This window comes from Plecotus auritus (genome assembly GCF_963455305.1).
Source record: "Plecotus auritus genome assembly, chromosome: 8".
Taxonomy (NCBI): Eukaryota; Metazoa; Chordata; class Mammalia; order Chiroptera; family Vespertilionidae; genus Plecotus; species Plecotus auritus.
Window position 1 is genome coordinate 54,801,507 of NC_137782.1, and position 20,164 is coordinate 54,821,670.

Genomic DNA, 20,164 nt, shown 5'->3' on the forward strand with positions numbered 1-20,164 from the left:
GCATGTGCGGGGAGTGCAGAACCTCAGGCCTCACCTACTTCCTGAGTCAGATCTGCAGCCAATAGCAGCCGGGGCTCTGTGCTCACCAAAGCTAGAGAACATGCCCTTGTGGGGGTCTCACATTTGCTGCAACGCTCTCCAACATTTACATGCCTCCTTCCCTCTCATTTCTCTTAACTCTGCTCAATGCCCCTCCCTCAGAGGACTTCCCTGACCTCCTATGAAAAGCAATGTGGTCTTTCACCCTCTATCTGCTTACCCCACTTTATGTTTCCTCATCGCAACTGTCACCACTGAAATCGAGTGTCAATTTCTGTTCCTCCCACTTGTCTGCAAACTCCATCCAGGCTGGGACTTTGAATCCCCATCACTGAAGACAGTAGCTGGGATAGAAGTGCTTGATAACTATTTAATGAAGGACTATATACGATGCAATAAATAAAATGTGGAGATGCCTGAGAATGTGAGAAATGGGACAGGTCCCTTTTACACTTCTGTGCTTTTTGCAATTTGTCAAATGATTGTGCACTGTGTTTATTAAACACTTTCAAATAAGTGATCCAACCACCTCAAGATATACCAGACCACAAAAACAAAGCAGATTATACCTTTCTTTTTAAAAACAGTTACAGGCTTTACGAATGATCAGATTCCATTTTAATAAAGAGGAAGCCACCTGTTTTCAAGGGCCTGCTCGTTTCCCCCTGAAATTGCAAAGACTTTCATTTTTGAAACTCGGACATGACAACTATGTCACGTGGGCCATACCCTGCCCCTCGCAGGCCTAGAAGTGGCCGCCTGGTTTCTGGAGTGGCACAGCCCCACCCTCGGATCAGAACAACTGCCACAAGGGGCAGGTACACTGAGCAGATTCAAATCAGAGCCCACAGAAGAAAACAATGTTTACTGATGAGTCATTTATTTGGACAAGACACAAACGTCTCCGCATTGTTTCCCTTGTATACAGAAAGTGGAACATTTCAAATATATTAGTTTTTCTCTTTTTCAGTAGAATTCATTTCAATCTTCATCCCAGGAACCGCTTCTCACTTTAGGATTCACGTTTTAGTAACACATATGCGCCCATTACAGCCAAAAGAGCATACTGTAAAGAAAAGAGGATGGAAAATCACTGCGAGGGCTACAGAGACATTTGGGTTGCAAATGTGTTCAGATGAAGTCTGTTCAATACTGGACCGAGGACGGAATCAAAAGGTGACCTCTCCCCTCTTGTTCTCCACATTAGCTGTTAATGCCACATTGTGGTTAAAAACCCAAAAATCTATTCAAGAACTAAGGCTCAAACCCCAGCACACACAGCTAATGCACTTCTCATCCCACGTAGGTTTCCTATTGTTCTTCAAGTGTTTTTTTTTTTTTTTTTAAATATAGACACCATTTTCACTGACGCTGGGAAATTAGCATTACTGAGTTTATTGTACTTCTTTGTTTCTTTAAATATTTCCATAATAAAAAGCAACAAACATATAGGTGCCATATTAAAACACATTATGAACATAAAAGATAAAAGTAGCTATTTTAAATCTATAATTGAAATGATTATGTTCCTTTGTAGTTAACAACAAATACGCTGTAGAAAACATAACTAGCAAAACATTTTAAACAAACTGAATCTTTATAGCTGCACATGTAAAAAGCTCCAATATTTTTTTAAATACAGACACACATATAAATTCCTACCTTGAATTTTGGATAGTCATTCATTATTATGGTGACCATACCAACATATGGTAAAAACCTAAATTGTGAGATAAAAGGTCAGAGATATCAAAATTGTTTGTAATATGAAAGTAACCTTTGAAAACACCATAAACCAGCTTTAGGAAACAAGTCCTACTTGGGAATGGCATGATTGGGGCTGTCAGAGCAATGGTCTCTCCTGTCTCAAAGGCTTTCTCAGTAAAAAGCACCAGAGCTGACAGTCAGGACAATTTTTAATCAGGCCCTGGATTTTGGCTGGAGATGCTACTTGTCTCCACTAGCAGCATTCTCCACAACATAATTAAAATAAATAGCCGAGCCACTTGTACAAATGGAATGGGCAACTTTCATCAGCCTCATTTTCATCTTTTAGTACCGCAGTAAGATTCAGATCTCACTCTAAGAACTGCTGTTAGAGAAAGCATTTAAAGTACATGGGTAATTCTACATCTAGAATCGTCATCGTTTTCATCCCACAGTGCTTTTCAGATGTAACAAACAAGTGTACTGGGCAGTGAATACAAATCTATATGACTCTCACAACTATGATCTATGATCCCAGAGAGAGAAGGCTGGGAGCACAGGCTGGCCAATGATCACGCTGACAAAATTAATGCCATTAATGGGAAACAAGGCAATACACCCTTAGTCCCCTCCAGTCCCTTTCAATCGGTGGCTTGGAGCTCCCACTTATACAAAACCTATACCAGAGTTTCTAAAAATACAGGACTGACCAAGTGGAAGTCTCTCTCATCTCCTGCAGACATTCATGTGGAAATGCAATAGAGTAAAAATGGTTGAAAGGTGAGCAGAGAGAGAAAAGGGGTAGAAAGGGGCTTTACACTACAATTTGATGAATAAAGCTGGATCTTAGAAAATGGGAACCAGTGTTCTCCAGCCTCACACAGCTGGTGGGATTTAGATAAGATTTTAAAAAGGCATTTCTAACAAGGGTTAACATAAAAGGGTCACCAAAAGACAGGAGGTTGCCCTCCCCCTTTTTTTTTCCTAATAAGAGGATATACTATCTGGGGTCAATCAGAAGCAGAACTCATTGCTGAAACAGTTATTCCAAGATGACTATTAAAAGATTTATCACATAACTGTTTTTATTAGTGAAATACAGGAAATCACCTGAATATCCACCAAAAGAGGATTAGTTAAATAAGTGGCGATTCTGTGGCCATTTAAAAAGATGTAGATTTGACACTGAAAGCTAGTTCCAACTTCCTGTTGGGTTAAAAATAAATTAAACTCTTCTATGTAAAATTATATATTACACTAGAGGTCCGGTGCACGAAATTCGTGCATGGGGGGGGGTGTCCCTCAGCCCAGCCTGCACCATCTCCAATCTGGGACCCCTTGAGGGATGTCCAACTGCCCGTTTAGGGCAGTCGGACATCCCTCTCACAATCCAGGACTGCTGGCTCCCAACTGCTTGCCTGCCTGCCTTCCTGATTGCCCCTAACCGCTTCTGCCTGCCAGCCTGATCACCTCCTAACCACTCCCCTGCCAGCCTGATTGATGCCTAACTGCTCCCCTGCCAGCCTGTTTTCCCCTAACTGCCCTCCCCTGCAGGCCTGGTCACCCCTAACTGCCCTCCCCTGCAAGCCTGGTCACCCCTAACTGCCCTCCCCTGCAGGCCTGGTACCCCCCCAACTGCTCTCCCCTGCAGGCCTGGGTCCCCCCCAACTTCCCTCCCCTGTAGGCCTGGTTACCCCTAACTGCCCTCCCCTGTAGGCCTGGTACCCCCCAACTGCTCTCCCCTGCAGGCCTGGGTCCCTCCCAACTGCCTTTCCCTGCAGGCCTGGTCGCCCCCAACTTCCCTCCTCTGCCAGCTTGGTCACCCCTAACTGCCCTCCCTGCAGTCTTGATCGCCCTCAACTACCCTCCGTTGCAGGCCTGGTCCCTCCCAACTGCCCTCCCCTGCTGGCCTCATCGCCCACAACTGCCCTCCCTTGCACGCTTGGTCCCTCCCAACTGCCCTCCCCTGCTGGCCATTTTGTGGTGGCCATCTTGTGTCCACGTGGGGGCAGGATCTTTGACCACATGGGGGCAGCCATCTTGTGTGTTGGAGTGATGGTCAATCTGCATATTACTCTTTTATTAGATAGGATAGAGGCCTGGTGCACAGGTGGGGGCCAGCTGGTTTGCCCTGAAGGGTGTCCTGGATCAGGGTGGGGGTTCCCTTGGGGTGTGGGCGGCCTGGGTGAGGGGCCTGTGGTGGTTTGCAGGCCGGCCACGCCCCCTGGCGACCCAAGCAGAGGCCCTGGTATCTGGGGTTTATTTATCTTCTACAATTGAAACTTTGTAGCCTGGAGCGGAGCCAAGCCTTCTGCTTGCTCCGTGGTGGCAGCCATATTTTGGGGGATTTATGTATCTTCTATAATTGAAACTTTGTAGCCTTAAGCGGAGGCCTGGGCCGGCCAGGGTGTGTGTAAAGCTTGGCTTCCTCCATCGCCGGGGGCAACCCTAGCCTCCTGCTCTTTCCAGCTCCATGGCTGCTGCCATTTCTGTTGGGATTTATGTATCTTCTATCATTGAAACTTTGTAGCCTTGAGTGGAGGCCTAGGCCAGCCAGGGTATGCGGAAAGCTTGGCTTCCTCCATTGCCAGGGAAACCAAAGCCTCCCTCCTGCTCTCTGTGGCTCTAGCCATCTTGGTTGGGTTTATTTGCATATTCACTCCTGATTGGCTGGTGGGCGAGGCTGGTGGGTGTGGCGGAGTGATGGTTAATTTGCATATTACTCTTTTATTAGATAGGATATGCAAGCACATCTGCACAGGGACAGGAAGTATCTAGAATATTCACCAAGTGTTAAACAGTGGTTATCTCTGAGCAGATCTCTTGTCACTGTTATTTAAGACCAACAAATAACTACTCTCTGGGTGAGGAATTATTTCAAAACAGAATCAAACCCATGACATAGATAACACATTTGCACTCAGCTTTGATGTTAGGTCCTGGGTCAGTCCTGAGTTTTATTTTGTTATCACAATACAAACCAGAACTCTGACAGCTCTCCTCACATGTACTACTTACAATGAATGATCCTATTATCTCAGACAGTTAGCTTCTCTGGTTTCCGAATCTTCTATACAACTTAAAAGGTAATCCTCACCCTCTGGCTCTTCCCACCACATCCTTCTTTTCCAGCCAATTCTGGCCTTCTTTGTATAAGCCTCTGTCATCAACTTCATTATTATCTCCTTTAGTCAGAAATTTGATGTCTCCATTATCTCTGGAAAGTAAAACAATGTCCTTTCAAAAATTATTTCCAACACAGCAGCATTAGCAAAAATTAGTTTATCCCAGTGGTCGGCAAACTGCGGCTTGCGAGCCGCAGTTTGCCGCTCTGTTGACTAATGAGTTTGCCGACCACTGACCTAGACTCTTGATTCCAAAAATTACAGGCTGTTGTTGTTCCTTGTGATTAAGCCCCTATCCCAGTGGTCGGCAAACTCATTAGTCAACAGAGCGGCAAACCACGGCTCGCGAGCCGCATGTGGCTCGCGAGCCGCAGTTTGCCAACCACTGGTTTATCCAACACTTTACAGCCAGATATGGGCATTTAGAAAGCAGTCTAAGATAACCTGATTTTCCTTGGTCTAAGATGATTGCTTATAGATAACCATTCAACTAAAGCACAAATCTAATGACAATTTTATAGACTTAATTCTAAAACACTCAAGTTACCCTGACAACTGCAAAGCACACGAGCACCAGTAAGGCAGTGTTGAGCTTCCAGCAACTGTTTTCACGTGGATTATATTCTTCACTCTAGAAATGAATCTGATCTGAGTACAGATCTGAGCACAAACTAAGTCAAATGCAAGGGTTCCTTTACCTCTACTTCCTTTTCCTTGCCAGCTGCAGAATGTGTTAATGCATTAGTTCCTTCACCACTGAGCACAGTGGTGTAAAATCCAGTTTGCAAAGAAACAGGAATCACAAATGGCATAAAACCAGCATTAAAGAGACACATGGGATTCATTTTAAACATCTAAACTGGTGCTTACATTGCCTTGACACTCGAAACACAGTATTACAGCATTGTAGAGCTATAAAGAGTCTTCTTTCAATGGTCAAGTGAAAAAAAATGCACTATTATAATTTGATAAAAGCTTAAAAGTCCACAAAGACTTGAAACCACACCAAAAGGAGCAAGCTGATTTGCAGCCATGGTCATAAAGGAAATCAAGAGGATAAAAATCCGGGTGGTCTCTCACAAGTCATGCAAATTACCGCAAGTCATCGTAATTTCCTCCACTTTGAACAGTTTCTCATCTTGTTTTAAATCTGATGAGAATACTGTCACATTATGACTGAGCGTATTTCCTCAACAGTAAGTTAACAAGTAGACATCAAGTAACATTTGTATATTAACAAAGACTTGAAACAGGGACATTCTAATGTTTAGAGTAAAATGAAGTAAATATTTTTAAGTATCAACATCTTTGGGGAACCTGAAAGCAGTGAATGGAATGGGACTCTAAACACCAGAAATGTACAAATAGGTATGGTGCATGCACATACACCCTGGATGAGTAATGTGCCATCAAAAACACAAATATACAAACCTAAATTTAATTCCATAACTCATGCAGGTAATAATGCCACACTAATAAGCCTACATAGGGTAAGTGAATAAACAAGCATATAAAATGTAACATTTTCACAAATCATGTGACTATAGTACCTCATGGAAACTTAATGTATTTGAGCTAGAAGTCATTCTTTTTGGTTCTCAAGATGTCTTAATAAGTAATCACTGGCATTTAAAGGAAAGGAAAGGCCATTTTGGGGAATGGGGGGGGGGAGAATTAATGCAGGATATGCAAGGATGGAATCATGGGATGAGTTGGGGAAAGAAATTTTTATCCATCCTGGGTTAATATTACTGTTGGGAATACCACTTGGTCCAAAGTGACATAAAATGGAAAACAGGTAGCTTTCTGTATTTCAGAAATGAATTCTCATATCAAAATAATCCTCAATTACAAGGGAATTTGATTTTCTAGGGGAGTCCTTCAAATAACTAATATTATGTCGCCATACATTCCATCTCACTACGTTCAAGGTCTTTAATGAATGTCAGTTCCACAGTTCTCATAACCACCCTGTGAGTTACTGTGAGTAAAGTATATCATTCCCATCTTACAGACTGAGCTACGTAGCAGGTCCAAAGTCACCCAACTAGTAAATGGCAGAACTAGGAACATAATTCAGTGCTTTTGCACTTTTTAATCAACCATTAACACAGTCTACCAAAAATTTACAAAACAACACCGAAAAGAAGAACAGTCTCTTTACTTTTCATGAACTTTGATTACTCTGTGAACTATTGGAATGTCTCGTCCTTCGACCTTAAAAACCACGATTTCACCAGCTCTAATAGGGTCTTCCCGGAAGTTTGTCAGGAACAGAAGGTCACCCCTGTGAAAGGCTGGCTCCATGCTGCCACTAGAAAGAAACACAAAAGCACATCCAAATCACCCTGGGGTCACAGGTGAACATTTCAATTCACAATAAATATAATGATAAACATATGAGTTAGAATTTCAACTTTCATCAATAGTCCTGTAGGCCTATGAGCTATGAAACAAGCCGTAGTGTTTCCTTCTGACTGTGCAAGGTGATAACAGTAAGTCAGTGGTCGGCAAACGGCAGCTTGTGAGCCACATGCGGCTTGCGAGCCGCGGTTTGCTGCTCTGTTGACTAATGAGTTTGCCAACCACTGTCATATACTACCCTTTACCTCTTTGCACACAATATGCCACAATTGCCTAATCCTCACAGCTTCCAACTACATGGTAACATTTAGTCTAGTCCAGTGGTCGGCAAACTCGTTAGTCAACAGAGTGGCAAACCGCGGCTTGCAAGCCGCATGTGGCTTGTGAGCCGCAGTTTGCTGACCACTGCATTAAGTGAAAAGAAGATGATTTCTTCTTAGACTTAAGTCTGAGAAGGGCCAATATTTAGCCTTAAAAAAGTCCACATCTATAAACACATTACTATTTTCATTCAGAATGGCAGACTGCAAGCTGGTTAACGCTCGAGAACAGTTCTTCCATTTCATGGTGTATCCCCAGCACCAAGGACACGACATACTTGTTCAAGGAATGAGAAACAAATAAACGAATGCACTTAGGAGGATGAGCTATCCGCCAGCCAAACTGAGGGTTGGAACAAAATTCAAACCCGAGTCTTTTGGCTCCTGCAATGCCATCCTTTTGACCATATTCTAGAGAAAGCCCAATTCTAACCAATAATTTTGATGTGAAGGTCAATAAATAATCCCACATGATACCAGTTTAAACCCATGCCAAAAATCTCCACTGGATTCAAGTCAATTGTAATCTAGTGGAAATTGAAATTATCAAAATATAATTCATTTTACATATGCTCATGCTTTGTTTAATGCATGAGAGAATAAATAAGACTTAGCCATATGGCTATGCAGGTGTCATACAAGCAATGCTGACTGAGGGCTGGAAGGAAAATGAACCACATTGGTGAAGAAATAAGGAGCTTTAAAGGAAAACGTGGAGTCACCATGGAAGCAGTTTGAGAAGTTGGCTCCCATCCCTCCCAGCCCAGCACACCTTCAACTTGTCAGCACCCACAGAACACAGCAAGGAGAAGCACAGTGGAGACTGGCCTGGCACTAAATACCTGCTGATGTGTTTATTTTTAAGTGAAACCAGTGATACTCAGTTTGGTAATAGATCTAGCACTCAAAAATAGGAGATCTGACAAAAAAGGTAGAAAGGGCTAGAAATGAGTTTAAACAAACTCATTGTGTTGTTGCTGTTGTGTTTTTAATCTCCCAACTTGGAAGTTTATTTTGTCTTCTTCTGAAAATAAAACATAATTGGTTCAGGACTTTGTCTCCTTTTAAAGAATAATGACTAAAATGCTTAAGATAATTTCTTCATCGACTGCTTCATCTCTCCTCTTTCAGCAAAACTGATGAAGACACACAATGGGAAGATGTTTTTAGAAAGCCACCTCGGTCTCCAGTAACAATTAGGAATTGCAGCTAGAAAGACAGTTCCTGGATGGGTCTCAGAGGCAGGCGAGTGCACTGGAGTCTGGCATTCAGAGCCACTGTCATGTCCCATGAGGAAACCAGTTCTTTGAAACGTCTTACTAACATCAACTTACACTTGCTTTCCTCATGGGTCAGGCATTCCCCCAAGGTCAGTGTTCCCCAAGGTCACACACCTCTCATGATGTCAATACTTTATGTTGACAAGCCAAATTGCTTTAGAATTGTAAAAGTTGCTTTTTAAAAAGTCTCTACACACTGCAGTTTCACAATTTCTGAATACAAGTGTGTGTGTGCGCGCGCATGTGTGTGTGTGATTTAAGAAGCAGCAGAACATCTCAGATATAGTCATGGCTCTGCCAAAGTGACTATGAGATGCAAGTGCCCTGGCGTAGCTGGGCCTCAGGTTCCCTATCTGTTACATGAGAGGGCCCATCGGGACTTGAGATTTTTAGTCAGAGAAAGACAAGTACCATATGATTTCACTTACATGTGGAATCTAATAAACAAAATAAACTAACAAAGCAAAACAGAAACAGACTCATAGATACAGAGAACAGACTGATAGCTGTGAGTGGGGAAGGGGTTGGGGGTTGAATGAAAAAGATGAAGGGAGTAAAGAAACAAACAAAAAAAACAACAACAACTCATAGACATAACAGTATGGTGATTACCGAGGGAAGAGGGGGGAGAGGTAAGAGAGGGTAAAGAGTCTGGCATCAAAGGGTAAAGGGAGAATAAATGGTGATGGAAGGAGACTTGACTTGGGGTGGTGAACACACAATGATGTCGTACAGAATTATACCCCTGAAACCTATATAATTTTATTAACCAATGTCACCCCAATAAATTCAATAAAAAATAGAAATTAAAAAATAAAATAAATTCGAGGTTTTTAATTTCTTCTTTTTTTCAAAAGCCATTAAATCCATCCTTCCAATGAAATCTTCCTAGGAAGTCTAACATATGATACTTGAAGTAAAGCTGTCATGACTGAAGCAAGGCTGGGGGGACTAAAATCCATGAACTTGGGCCCCATTCTCTCCTAAGGGGCTCCATTCCCGCCCACATAAGTAAGACTTCATGATCTAAGACACATGTACAGAGAGCATCTTGAAGCACCTAAGGGCTCCCAAACATGGCTATTCAATTTCAAACTGATTGCTAAGTGTTTCCCCTTGGATGACTTTGTGGCTACATGACATTAACTAAAGTATCAACTCTTCTAAAATAAATAGGCTGTGCTGTATAAGAGTAATAGTCTGAGAAGAGAGTAGCCACCTACCCAATACTGCAGGGGAAGCTTAAAAATATACTCAAGCCCTAGCCAGTTTGGCTCAGTGGATAGAAATTCAACCTGCGGACCAAAGGGTCCCAGGTTCAATTCTGGTCAAGGGCACATACCTTGGTTGCAGGCTCCTCCCCAGCCCAGGCCCTAGTCGGGCATGTGCAGGAGGCAACCAATCAGTGTGTTTCTCTCACATCAGTGTTTCTCTCTGTCTTTCCCTCTCTCTTCCACTCTCTCTAAAAAAGCAATGGAAAAATATCCTCAGGTGAGGATCAACAACAACAACAAAAAACCCATACTCAGTACTCTGCTAGGCACTGGGATGCCTGTTTGCTGCAATCAAGTAACAGTTTTAAATCACCTCTGTTTAAAAATCAATTTGTACATAAATAATGCATTAATACCATTTTGTTAAACTGTCCTTTTACCTGGATTAAAACATTAAAATACAAACGTGAATGTTTTGCACAGGAGCATCAGCATCACCATGTAAAAACGCTAACATGTCTGTTGGAAAAAATAAGATTTCCAACAAAAGCCAGAAAAAATAAAATATTCTCAAACAGATATCAATAAAGAAGACTTCTGTCCAATTACAGTACTGAGTCTGGGTTGTCATGCAGGCTTGCCCGCAAGGTGACCCCGCTCCTGGGTCCGGGCAGAAGTGTCCAGCTCGTGGGACCTACCTCAGCACCACCACGATGGGGCTCTCGCTGCCAGTGAGGACGATCAAGCCCTTCCAGATCATTAGTGCAGAAGACACGATCATGGCGAAGTTCAAGACCTGGTAATACAACTGGAACAAGACAGGCCGACCCAGCGTTAAAACCAAAGGTGGAGCGTGCTAACCCTGAGCTGCATGTGTGCTTCTGTAAAATCCCACATCTGTCCATGGAATGAGCCTTCCATATATGTCTCTCCTTCAGTGAGAGAAAAGGGAGAGGGAAGCCAGAGCATTCCATGGGACCTGCTTTGTTAAAGCCTCACTAAGACTGCACTTCTCCGGGATTTCCCAGCGCCTCCCACCTGTGAGGGCCCCGCCACTCAAACTGCTGGGTGGGCCTCCGCTGTAGTGCAAGCACACAAGCCTGACCTGAGCACCTGGCACCCGCAGCACAGATCACCTAGAGCCACTCCTCAGCCCCCTGACCCAAGAGGCCCCAAATGAGGCATTGGGCCCTACAGTTCTTAGCAATGACACTCTTCGCTATCTGAAAGACATGTTAAAAGTCAACAAAAAGTTTAAACAGCTGGATGCTTAGATTTTCCATAAATGGAAAGTCACATGAGTTAATACATCATTCTGAGCTGACCTCGCCCCACCTAAGACCACTGAGTTAAGACCCACAGGGCTTGTCTTCATCCCTCCCTGTCCCTCGCATGCTGAAGCACAAGGCTCCTCCTTGCTGACCAATGCCTGCCACACCACCAACCCCTGGGGACTGAGGGGAAACGCAGCACCTGTCCACAGCACATATCCCTGTGCAGCTGTGGCTGCACTGTTGGTCCAAATGCCCACTGTCCTCCAAGAGACTATGGGGACAGACGCCACTGTGCCTAGTCTACTGGAAATGTAAGCCCTCGGAGCACCTGCCCTACTGCCCTCTGGATGGCTCCTTACTCGGGTACCTGCCTCAGTCTCCTTCACAATCCCTGTGGCTGCCCGCGGTGATCTGCGGAGCCCTGTGGCTGGCCCACCCAACACTCTGGTGTCTCAATTCCTCCTCGTCTCCAACAACCTTCTCCCGCTACCTGAGCCATCCTCTCAGCCACACACCTGGGACTGTAACTGCTTGATCTCCATGTCTCTAACCCCCTCTACCTGACCGCATGTGCCTGTCTTCTGGCCTATGTGCTCACCTACGTGGGTCTGTTCCTCCCAGACTTCCACCCTTCACTGTGTCTCCATCATCAGCATGCAGTCCCTCAAAGCCCAGTATGCACATCCTCCACTAGGCCTGGAAGCCGTACTCCAGGACCCTCCCAAGAATAAACTTCCAGACCCCCACCAGGGAGAGGAAATCCTCTGAGGGCTCTGGCAGGGACAGCTGGGGATCTGGTTCTCTTTCACCCCCACTTTCCCTTCACCCCCAGTTCCAGAGACACGGGAACTACCAATTCGTGAGTCTGAGGATTCTGCAGCACAAACAGTGAAGTTTTTCCTCAGTTTCCCCCACCGCTGGCTTAGGATTTTGCCTTTTTCTAGCTGTCAGCACTCTTTCATCTGTTTTCTAGTTTCTACTTTTTGACTGATCTTGTTCCCTTTCTTGTCTTGGAACAAAAAGGAAGTAAAGGCTTAAAACTATTAATTTTCCAGAGAAGAATTGCAAGTAGTAAATAAACATTTAAAGTGCTTAAACCAAATCCTGCCTTCACCCTCCTGGTCCCCACTTTTTCTGCCTAACAAATTTAAGGTTTGGGGTTTTTTTAAATACTAATAATCAGTTCTTGGCAAAGGCGCATTTGGGATGCAAGGTGACATAACCATCCAGAAAGCAATTTAGTATCAAGAGGTCATTACCCTTGGCCCAGTAATTCTACTTCTCAGAATTCAGTCTAAAATAAAGGCAGATACGGGGCTATGACACAGGATAGTCTTATTTCTAACAACGGGGAAAAGGAAATAAATGAGCAATAACAGAGAAGTGGTTTGTGTAATGGCAAGTTACTGCACTATTTAAAACAATGCAAAAAAAATTCAGTGACATGAAAACACTTAAGATATATTAAGTGGCCCAGCTGGCGTGGCTCAGTGATTGAGCATCAACCCATGAACCAGGAGGTCACGGTTTGATTCCTGGTCCGGGCACATGCCCAGGTTGAGGGCTGGATCTCCAGTCGGGGATGTGCAGGAGGCAACCGATCAATGATTCACATCATTGATGTTTCTATATCTCTCTCCCTCTCCCTTTCTGAAATCAATAAAAAAATATATTTTAAAAAAGGTATGTTAAGTGAAAAATGTAGGCTGTAATAGGATCCCCACAAACTATAAAACAGTTTAGAAAATACACACAGGGAAATGCCCTCAAGATACTAACAGAGGCTAGCGACCTTAGCACAGTGGAATGATGAAGGATTCCATTTTCTCCTTTCAACTATTCTCTATGCTTTATAATTCCTATGATGGGCATGGATTAATTCCAAAATGGGGTGGGGGTTTAAAGGAAGTGCAACTGACAGGATATTAACTGCAATTAAAATAATCATTTTAAAGAGTGTGACAAACATGAAAACGTATTCTGATGTGATACAGAGCTCAAACCTGTCCCTTGCTAATATTACACCTATGTGAACTTATGTAATTCAAGTTAATTAGGAAGGATATGACTGAAAGTGGGAATATAAAAAGTGAATTAAAATAACTGAATATATTTTGATGTAATAAATAAAAACAGGAAAATAAATGTAACTCAAAATTAAAGTTACACACCATTTTTTAAAAACTCTTTGGCTACTGTGTCAACATCAAATTATGAAAGGACCCTTAAATTCCCAGGAGAGCAGAAAAGGAACCTGGAGTGCTAAGCGGATACTGTTGAAGTACTGGGCAAAATGTTGCTTCCAAAGTGAAACTGGTCTCCTCACATCCGTCTAAAGCAGAAGCTCCTCACTGCAGTTCACCAAAAACTTCTCCACCTGCTCTGTCTGAATGGAAGGATTTGATAAACAAACTTCGTTTCATTATGAATTACAGATCTGATTAGGAAAGCCCCAAGTCAGGGTTTTAAACAGAGATTGTCATTTTCAGAGAGGTTTTCAAACCACCAGGCTTCACCTTGAAGAAAGCACACTACAAAACCTTGTGATTTACCTAACAAAGGCTGGGTACTAAGAATATACTTTCCAATATGATTTCCTATGCTTGAAATATTCATCAAGGGGAAGTGAAATCAATTATTCAAAAAACTTCCTTTGAGCAAGATATCTTTTTGCTAAAGAAAGGGGCAATTATATAAAAACTGAATCAAGCTAATTGCAAAAGCACAGATCCCACTTCCAACACCCTGTCTTGAAGGAACCTACTAATCTGAGTCCAGGATTGAAATCCAAAAACATAATTTTGATTGAGCGATGACAAGCTGACTTGAACAACAAGGTGCCCTTGTTGTTCATCTCTGCCTACCAACTTTGTATGCTTGGCACCTAATAACCCAGCCGAGTTTAGAAGCAAGCCCACACTCAGTCTTTGTCAACCAATGATAAAACAGCCAATGTCTGAGGGTTCTCGACAAACATTCGAGACTAGAAATTCTGGCTGACAGAGCAGCAGAAATGCCAGTAGCTGTATTTCTTCCTCTCTTCCTCACTGCAGAAACAAAGAGTCCTTTTTTTTTGCATGTAGCTCTCGCCTTAATTAAGCATGAGCAGGGGCAGCAGAGAAAGGAGGTCCCTCTTCCAGGGCTGGTGGAGCATGGATGCCTGACAAGGTGTCACAGCTTACTATTTTGGAGGGAAAAAGAGAGAAGTAAAAGGACAAAGCTTTAAAAAATAATACCAGGAGACAGATTTGAGCTTCTTAATATTAATTAAAAGATTAGCAAACATAGGCAATGCAACAGCTACTAATAGTTCTTATCACTGAGCCTGGGATTATACCGATCCTTCAAAATAGCTTAGGGATTGATACATTCAAGGCCTTCTCTGATAGTCTGCCATGATAATCATCTGTAATCATACCATTTTAAAGACATTTTTAAAACCTAGCCAATTACGTCTAGATTTTTAAATAAATCTTGAGGGCAGTATCAATGCTCAGGACAATAGCTGTTGGTTTTTCAAGCTCGTGATAATCACTGCCACAACTCATCTTAATCACAGACACTCCCAGGAGCTCATCTGCTATGCACACCTAGAAACGACCAGACTCTTAAACACAGTTCATGAAATTCAAGTCACCAAACTCTCCCACATTACTGCATTAGTCTGAAATTCCACTTGGGGGTCGGGTGGGGTGGGGAGGGAACTAAACCACATGCCCAAAGGAATAAGTTGTGCCCTGCCATGGGCACCACCTCACTCCTCGATATAATTGGACAAAAGAAACAGGATGCCATCAAAACCATGAGAATTAATACCATTCTCAAAGATAATTGCAACTTCCCAGTAGGAAAGTTCCATTTTTCTTAGCACACTTTATTATTAGTATCAATAGAATTAATTCATATCCATCATGGTATTAATATCCATTCATGGTATTTGTGCCCTGCAGATCCTAAACTCTAGAAGTTTAAGCAATCTCATTTTTCTTGGAGGAAAGAGCCTCATTTCCAGTCCCTACTCCTCTTGGTTTATATTGAAGAGAAAGACCCAAAGACAGTGATATAGGACTAACTAAGGACAGAGCAAGAAGGAAGTTTTCCTCTGAGGGCACAGAAGAGTGAGAAATCAACCCCAGCTGCCCAAAGACCACATGCTAACTGCCTCCTATATTCGAGGTACAGCCAGACCAGAGAATCTGAGAAAGAAGTTAAGCCTGATACTAACATAATTTTGTAAGTTAATTATACTTCAATTAAAAAACAAAAAGAAGGGAGTTAGAGACTTCTCGAATCCCTTCCGAACACCGATTCAGTCCACAATGACTGAGCACCACCACTGCGCTCTCTGAGCACAAGGAGCTGTGTTTAGTCCTGGTGATGGCTGGGAAAACACTTCCCAGAATGGGAGGCACTACTGTACAGTTCCCATTGTCACAAAGTTATTTCCTTTCGCCTGCCTTTCTGCCCCTTCCATCGGCGGGCAGCATTCCTCTGGGCGTCAGGCCTCAGGAGACCCACAGAGAATCCGTTCCCCCTTCCACGGGGTGGCCCTTTAAATACCTGCAGACAGCTGTCACTCACGGCCAAGTCAACCCTCCCCGCTTTCTCAACCACATCTGACATCCATAGGACTAGATTTACACTTTCTTACCCTTTCTGACCACCCTCCCCTAATTGGACTCTTGAAGTGCAAGAAAGCACACACACGTGCCCACAGGTGCGTCGGTGCGGATTTGAACCCAGGACCGAGAACCCGGCGCGGGAGTTGCGGCGCTGTCCTTGCTGTAGCCATGCCCAGGATGCCCTGACTCCCAGGGCGCAACCCCCACGCGGGCCTCTTACCTGGCGCTTGTTCATCTTTCTCAAGTCCCCGAAGATGTCCAAGCCGGACGTGGGGAGATGCGTCCCCACGACGCCCGCGCGCACCATGCCGGGGTCTCCGGGCCAAGGGGGCCCCGCGGGCTCGTGGAGTCCCAGACAGCTGTGAAGCTCCCGCCGGGCCCCCGCCCACCAGCCCCGCGTCCTTGCTGGCCACGTGTCCAGCATTCGCTCAGAAGTCTGGGAATCGTAGTCCCGCGAGTCTTGGCCTCCAGTGTACCGGGAAGGAACCGGGGGAAGAAAACTACTACTCCCAGAATTCTGCGGGGCGAGAGCCTCGTCCAGTGAAGACCCAGGGCTCGTAGGTAGGGCAGCGACGGGGCTCAGGAGCCTTGTCCTACCCTTCTGAGGGAAGTTGGGGGAATGGGTGATGCTGCATTTCGTAGGGGTAACTCGGGGAAGTGACTACTCAAGAGGAACGGAATTCCCCAAGACTCTGGTCAGGCGCCAAGAGGACACCTAAAACTCCCTCCATTAACCTAGCCGTGTATCTTGGCCATTGGATGACTGCACGAGAAAGGCGGGGCTTCTACACTAGCCGCGGGCTGTGATGACTCGGGGAGGAGCCTAAAGATGGGCCTGGTGGATGGGCGGGGCTTGGAAGAGGCGGGACTTTTGAAGCCTCTGAGTTTCATGCTCTGCAAGGTCGGTAGGATTTGAATATAAGGGAGCAGGAGGATACAAAGATGTATCCTCTTAATCATAGCTGTGTAGCAACGGGTATTAATTGAATGAATAAATAACCAATTAACTTAATACACGAGGAAACAGGCCAAGGTTAAGTGGCAGTCTGGACTAAAATTCAAATTTTCAAATTTGTAAATCCTGGATTACTTCAGTCCTGACCCTAGATTCTGTTTAGTTCATTCTCTCACTCATTTATGCATTATTTATTTCATTCATTTATGCACAAATATTTTTGGAGCACCTATTTGCACCTGACCCTATTTTAGACACCTGAGAAACATCAGTGAACAAAACAAGCAAAGATCCTTGCCCTCATTAAGCTTACATTCTAGCAGGGGAAGACATAAGTAAATTATACAGTACCTAGAGGAAATAGGAAAAAGCAAGTAGGAGGAATAAGAAGCTCTGGGGGAAGAAGGCAGGTTGCAATTTAAAATATTCCAGAAGCTGACTTACCATGAAGCTAATGAAACATGAGCTTTAAGACACTTCCTTTGCTAAGGCTCATTCCAAAGCCTTGAAGAAAAATGGTCATATAGTTTTGTACAACTTTCAAAGCAAGATATTTGAATTGGTTGACTCTTGTTTCTTTGCATTCCAACTTCCCCTCCATCATACTTTCCCTCATGTTGGAGGGACAAAGAACATTTTGAGTTAGAGGTATATTTAGTTTGTGTCTATTGGATATATGTATGTGGTTCATGGTCATTTCCTGACACCCTTGTATAGGAATGGCTTCTAAGAATACTGCCACCCATTTGTGCCAACTCACTTGATATTCTGGCAGGAAGTTGCACTAGAGAGGTGGTTTCCTGATATGAGGGTAGCCTACATCACTTGGTCTTGGAAGTATCCTATCTAATAAAAGGGTAATATGCAAATTAACCATCACTCCATCACAAAGATGGCAGCGCCCATAGCCACAAGGTGGCGGTGCTCAGTCCTCTCAGCCCCGCCGGAGTCCCCCAGTCCCGGGGGTGGGGGGGGCGGCCGCTGAGAGCGGGCAGCGTGAGCAGCCTGGCAGAATGCTTGCTTTGTCGCTGCGGCGACGAGGCAAGCATTCCGCGCCCGGCTGCAGATGGGCCTCTGGGCCACAGAGAGCCTCTGGGCAGTGGGTGTGGAGCGGCCAGGCCCCGTTGAGAGCTACTGGTGCATGGATTTGTGCGCAGGGCTACTAGTGTGGATAATAAAGGAGAAACAAGGTTTTAAATGTTTGGATCCAGAAGCTAATCTGTGTAAAATTCTTTCAAACATCACATGTATAAAATCAAAAGTGGGGCAGCCTGGCCAGTGTGACTCAGTGGTTGAGTGTCGAACAAAGAGGTCACTGTTCGCTTCCTGGTCGGGGCACATGCCCGGGTTTTGGGCTTGATCCCCAGTAGGAGACATGCAGGAGACAGCCGATCAATGATTCTCTCTCATTATTGATGTTTCTATATCTCTCTCCCTCTCCCTTCCTATCTGAAATCAATAAAAATATTTTTTAATTGGAAGATTCAGTTCTCTTCAGTCCATCAGAATAATACATTGATAGTTAAAGTTAACACAAATAGTTGCTTGAATTATCATAGGTGGTAGTGGAGATGTTTAGATGTGTTCAGATTCTGGATATATTTTCAAGATAGAGTCTTCAGGATTTTTGAAAGATGGATATAGTAGGCTATGAGATAAAAGAAAGGAAGTTCAGGCTGACTCCAGGGTTTCTAGCCTGACAACTAGAAGGATAGAGTCCTCCTCAGCTGAGACACAGAAAGCTATAGGTGGAGCAGGTTTGTGGGACAAAGTAACCAGGTCCTTGGTTTTACCAGCCCAGTGTCCTCAGGCCACAGCCTTTGGGCTGCCTACATGCTCCTGCTTAGGCTGAGCACTGTGTAAGGAGTGATGCAAAAAGAAATATATAGGGTGGAAATCCCCGAGTACTGTCCAATCTAGGATGAGTTCATTAACTTCCATGAACCCTTTTCCTCATCTATAAACTAAAAACTATTTTGGTGATAGCCATTTTGGAAGGCAGTTTGGCAGTTTCTTATAAAACTAAGCATACTCTTGCCATACAATCCTGCAGTCATGCTCCTTGGTATTTATCCAGAGGAGTTGAACACTTATGTCCACAAACCGGCACACAATGTTAATATCAGTTCTTTTCATAACTGTCAAAACTTTGAAGCAACAAGATGTCCTTCAGTAGGCAAATGAATAAATTATGGAATATTCCATTGTCAACCAGACAATGGAATATTATTCAGTGCTGAAAAGAAATGAACCATCAAGACATGAAAAAATATGAAGGAACCTTAAAAGTATATTATTACATGAAAGAAGCTGATTTTAAAGGCTATATACTGTATGATTCCAACTACATGACATTCTGGAAGAGACAAAACTATGAAGACCGTAAAAATATCAGTGGTTGCCTGGGGTTAGTGGAAGGGATGAGTAGGCAGGGCACAGAGGATTTTTAGGCCAGTGAAACTACTCTGGGTGATGCTGTAATGGTGGAAACATGGCATTATACATTTGTCAAACCTATAGGATCTACAACACCAAGAGTGGGCCTAATGTACACTATGGGTTATAATAATGTGTTAATGTAGGCCCATCAATTATAACAAATGTAGCACTCTGGTGGGGAATATTGAGAATAAGAAGGCTGGCAGTATGTGGAAAATCACTTTCCCTGGCACAAGAACAGACATATAGATCAATGGAATAGAATAGAGAACCCAGAAATCGACCCAAGCCACTATGCTCAATTAATATTTGACAAAGGAGGCATGAACATACAATGGAGTCAAGACAGTCTCTTCAATAAATGGTGTTGGGAAAATTGGACAGATACATGCAAAAAAGTGAAACTAGACCACCAACTTACACCATACACAAAAATAAACTCAAAATGGATCAAGGACTTAAACATAAGACAGGAAACCATAAAAATACTAGAGAAATCCACAGGCAGCAAAATCTCAGACATATGCTGAAGCAATTTCTTCACTGATACTGTTCCTAGGGCAATGGAAACTAAAGAGAAAATAAACAAATGGGACTACATCAAAATGAAAAGCTTTTGCACAGCAAAAGAAACCATCAACAAAATAACAAGAAAGACCACTACATGGGAGAACATATTTGCCAATGTTATCACTGATAAGGGTTTAATCTCCAACATTTACAGGGAACTCATACAACTTAACAAAAGGAAGATAAGCAACCCAATAAAAAAATGGGCAACGGACCTAAATAGATACTTTTCAAAAGAAGACAGAAGGAAGGCCA

General features: G+C 43.6%; 1 protein-coding gene across 1 annotated transcript; it reads right to left on the reverse strand.

The window, feature by feature from the left end:
- Positions 1 to 598: 598 nt before the first annotated feature.
- On the reverse strand, positions 599 to 16,361 carry SEC11C (SEC11 homolog C, signal peptidase complex subunit). The gene is made up of 6 exons (XM_080684539.1): positions 16,166 to 16,361; positions 10,748 to 10,857; positions 7,036 to 7,185; positions 4,844 to 4,963; positions 1,702 to 1,759; positions 599 to 1,105 (listed from the first exon to the last, which is right to left on the reverse strand). Exons 1-6 carry the CDS (start codon positions 16,250 to 16,252, stop codon positions 1,052 to 1,054), a joined length of 579 nt encoding a protein of 192 aa, XP_080540665.1. The 5' UTR covers positions 16,253 to 16,361; the 3' UTR covers positions 599 to 1,051.
- Between the last annotated feature and the right edge of the window lie 3,803 nt (positions 16,362 to 20,164).

What these genes read in the sequence shown, in the direction of transcription:
- SEC11C (XM_080684539.1), bottom strand. Translation starts at nt 16,252, where the DNA reads ATGGTGCGCGCGGGCGTCGTGGGGACGCATCTCCCCACGTCCGGCTTG. An exon ending in GTAATCAAAGTTCATGAAAA is followed by an intron (nt 4,964 to 7,035) that starts GTAAAGAGACTG and finishes TTTACTTTCCAG; the next exon opens with AGATAATGGAGACATCAAAT. An exon ending in ATGACTATCCAAAATTCAAG is followed by an intron (nt 1,106 to 1,701) that starts GTAGGAATTTAT and finishes TTTTCTTTACAG; the next exon opens with TATGCTCTTTTGGCTGTAAT.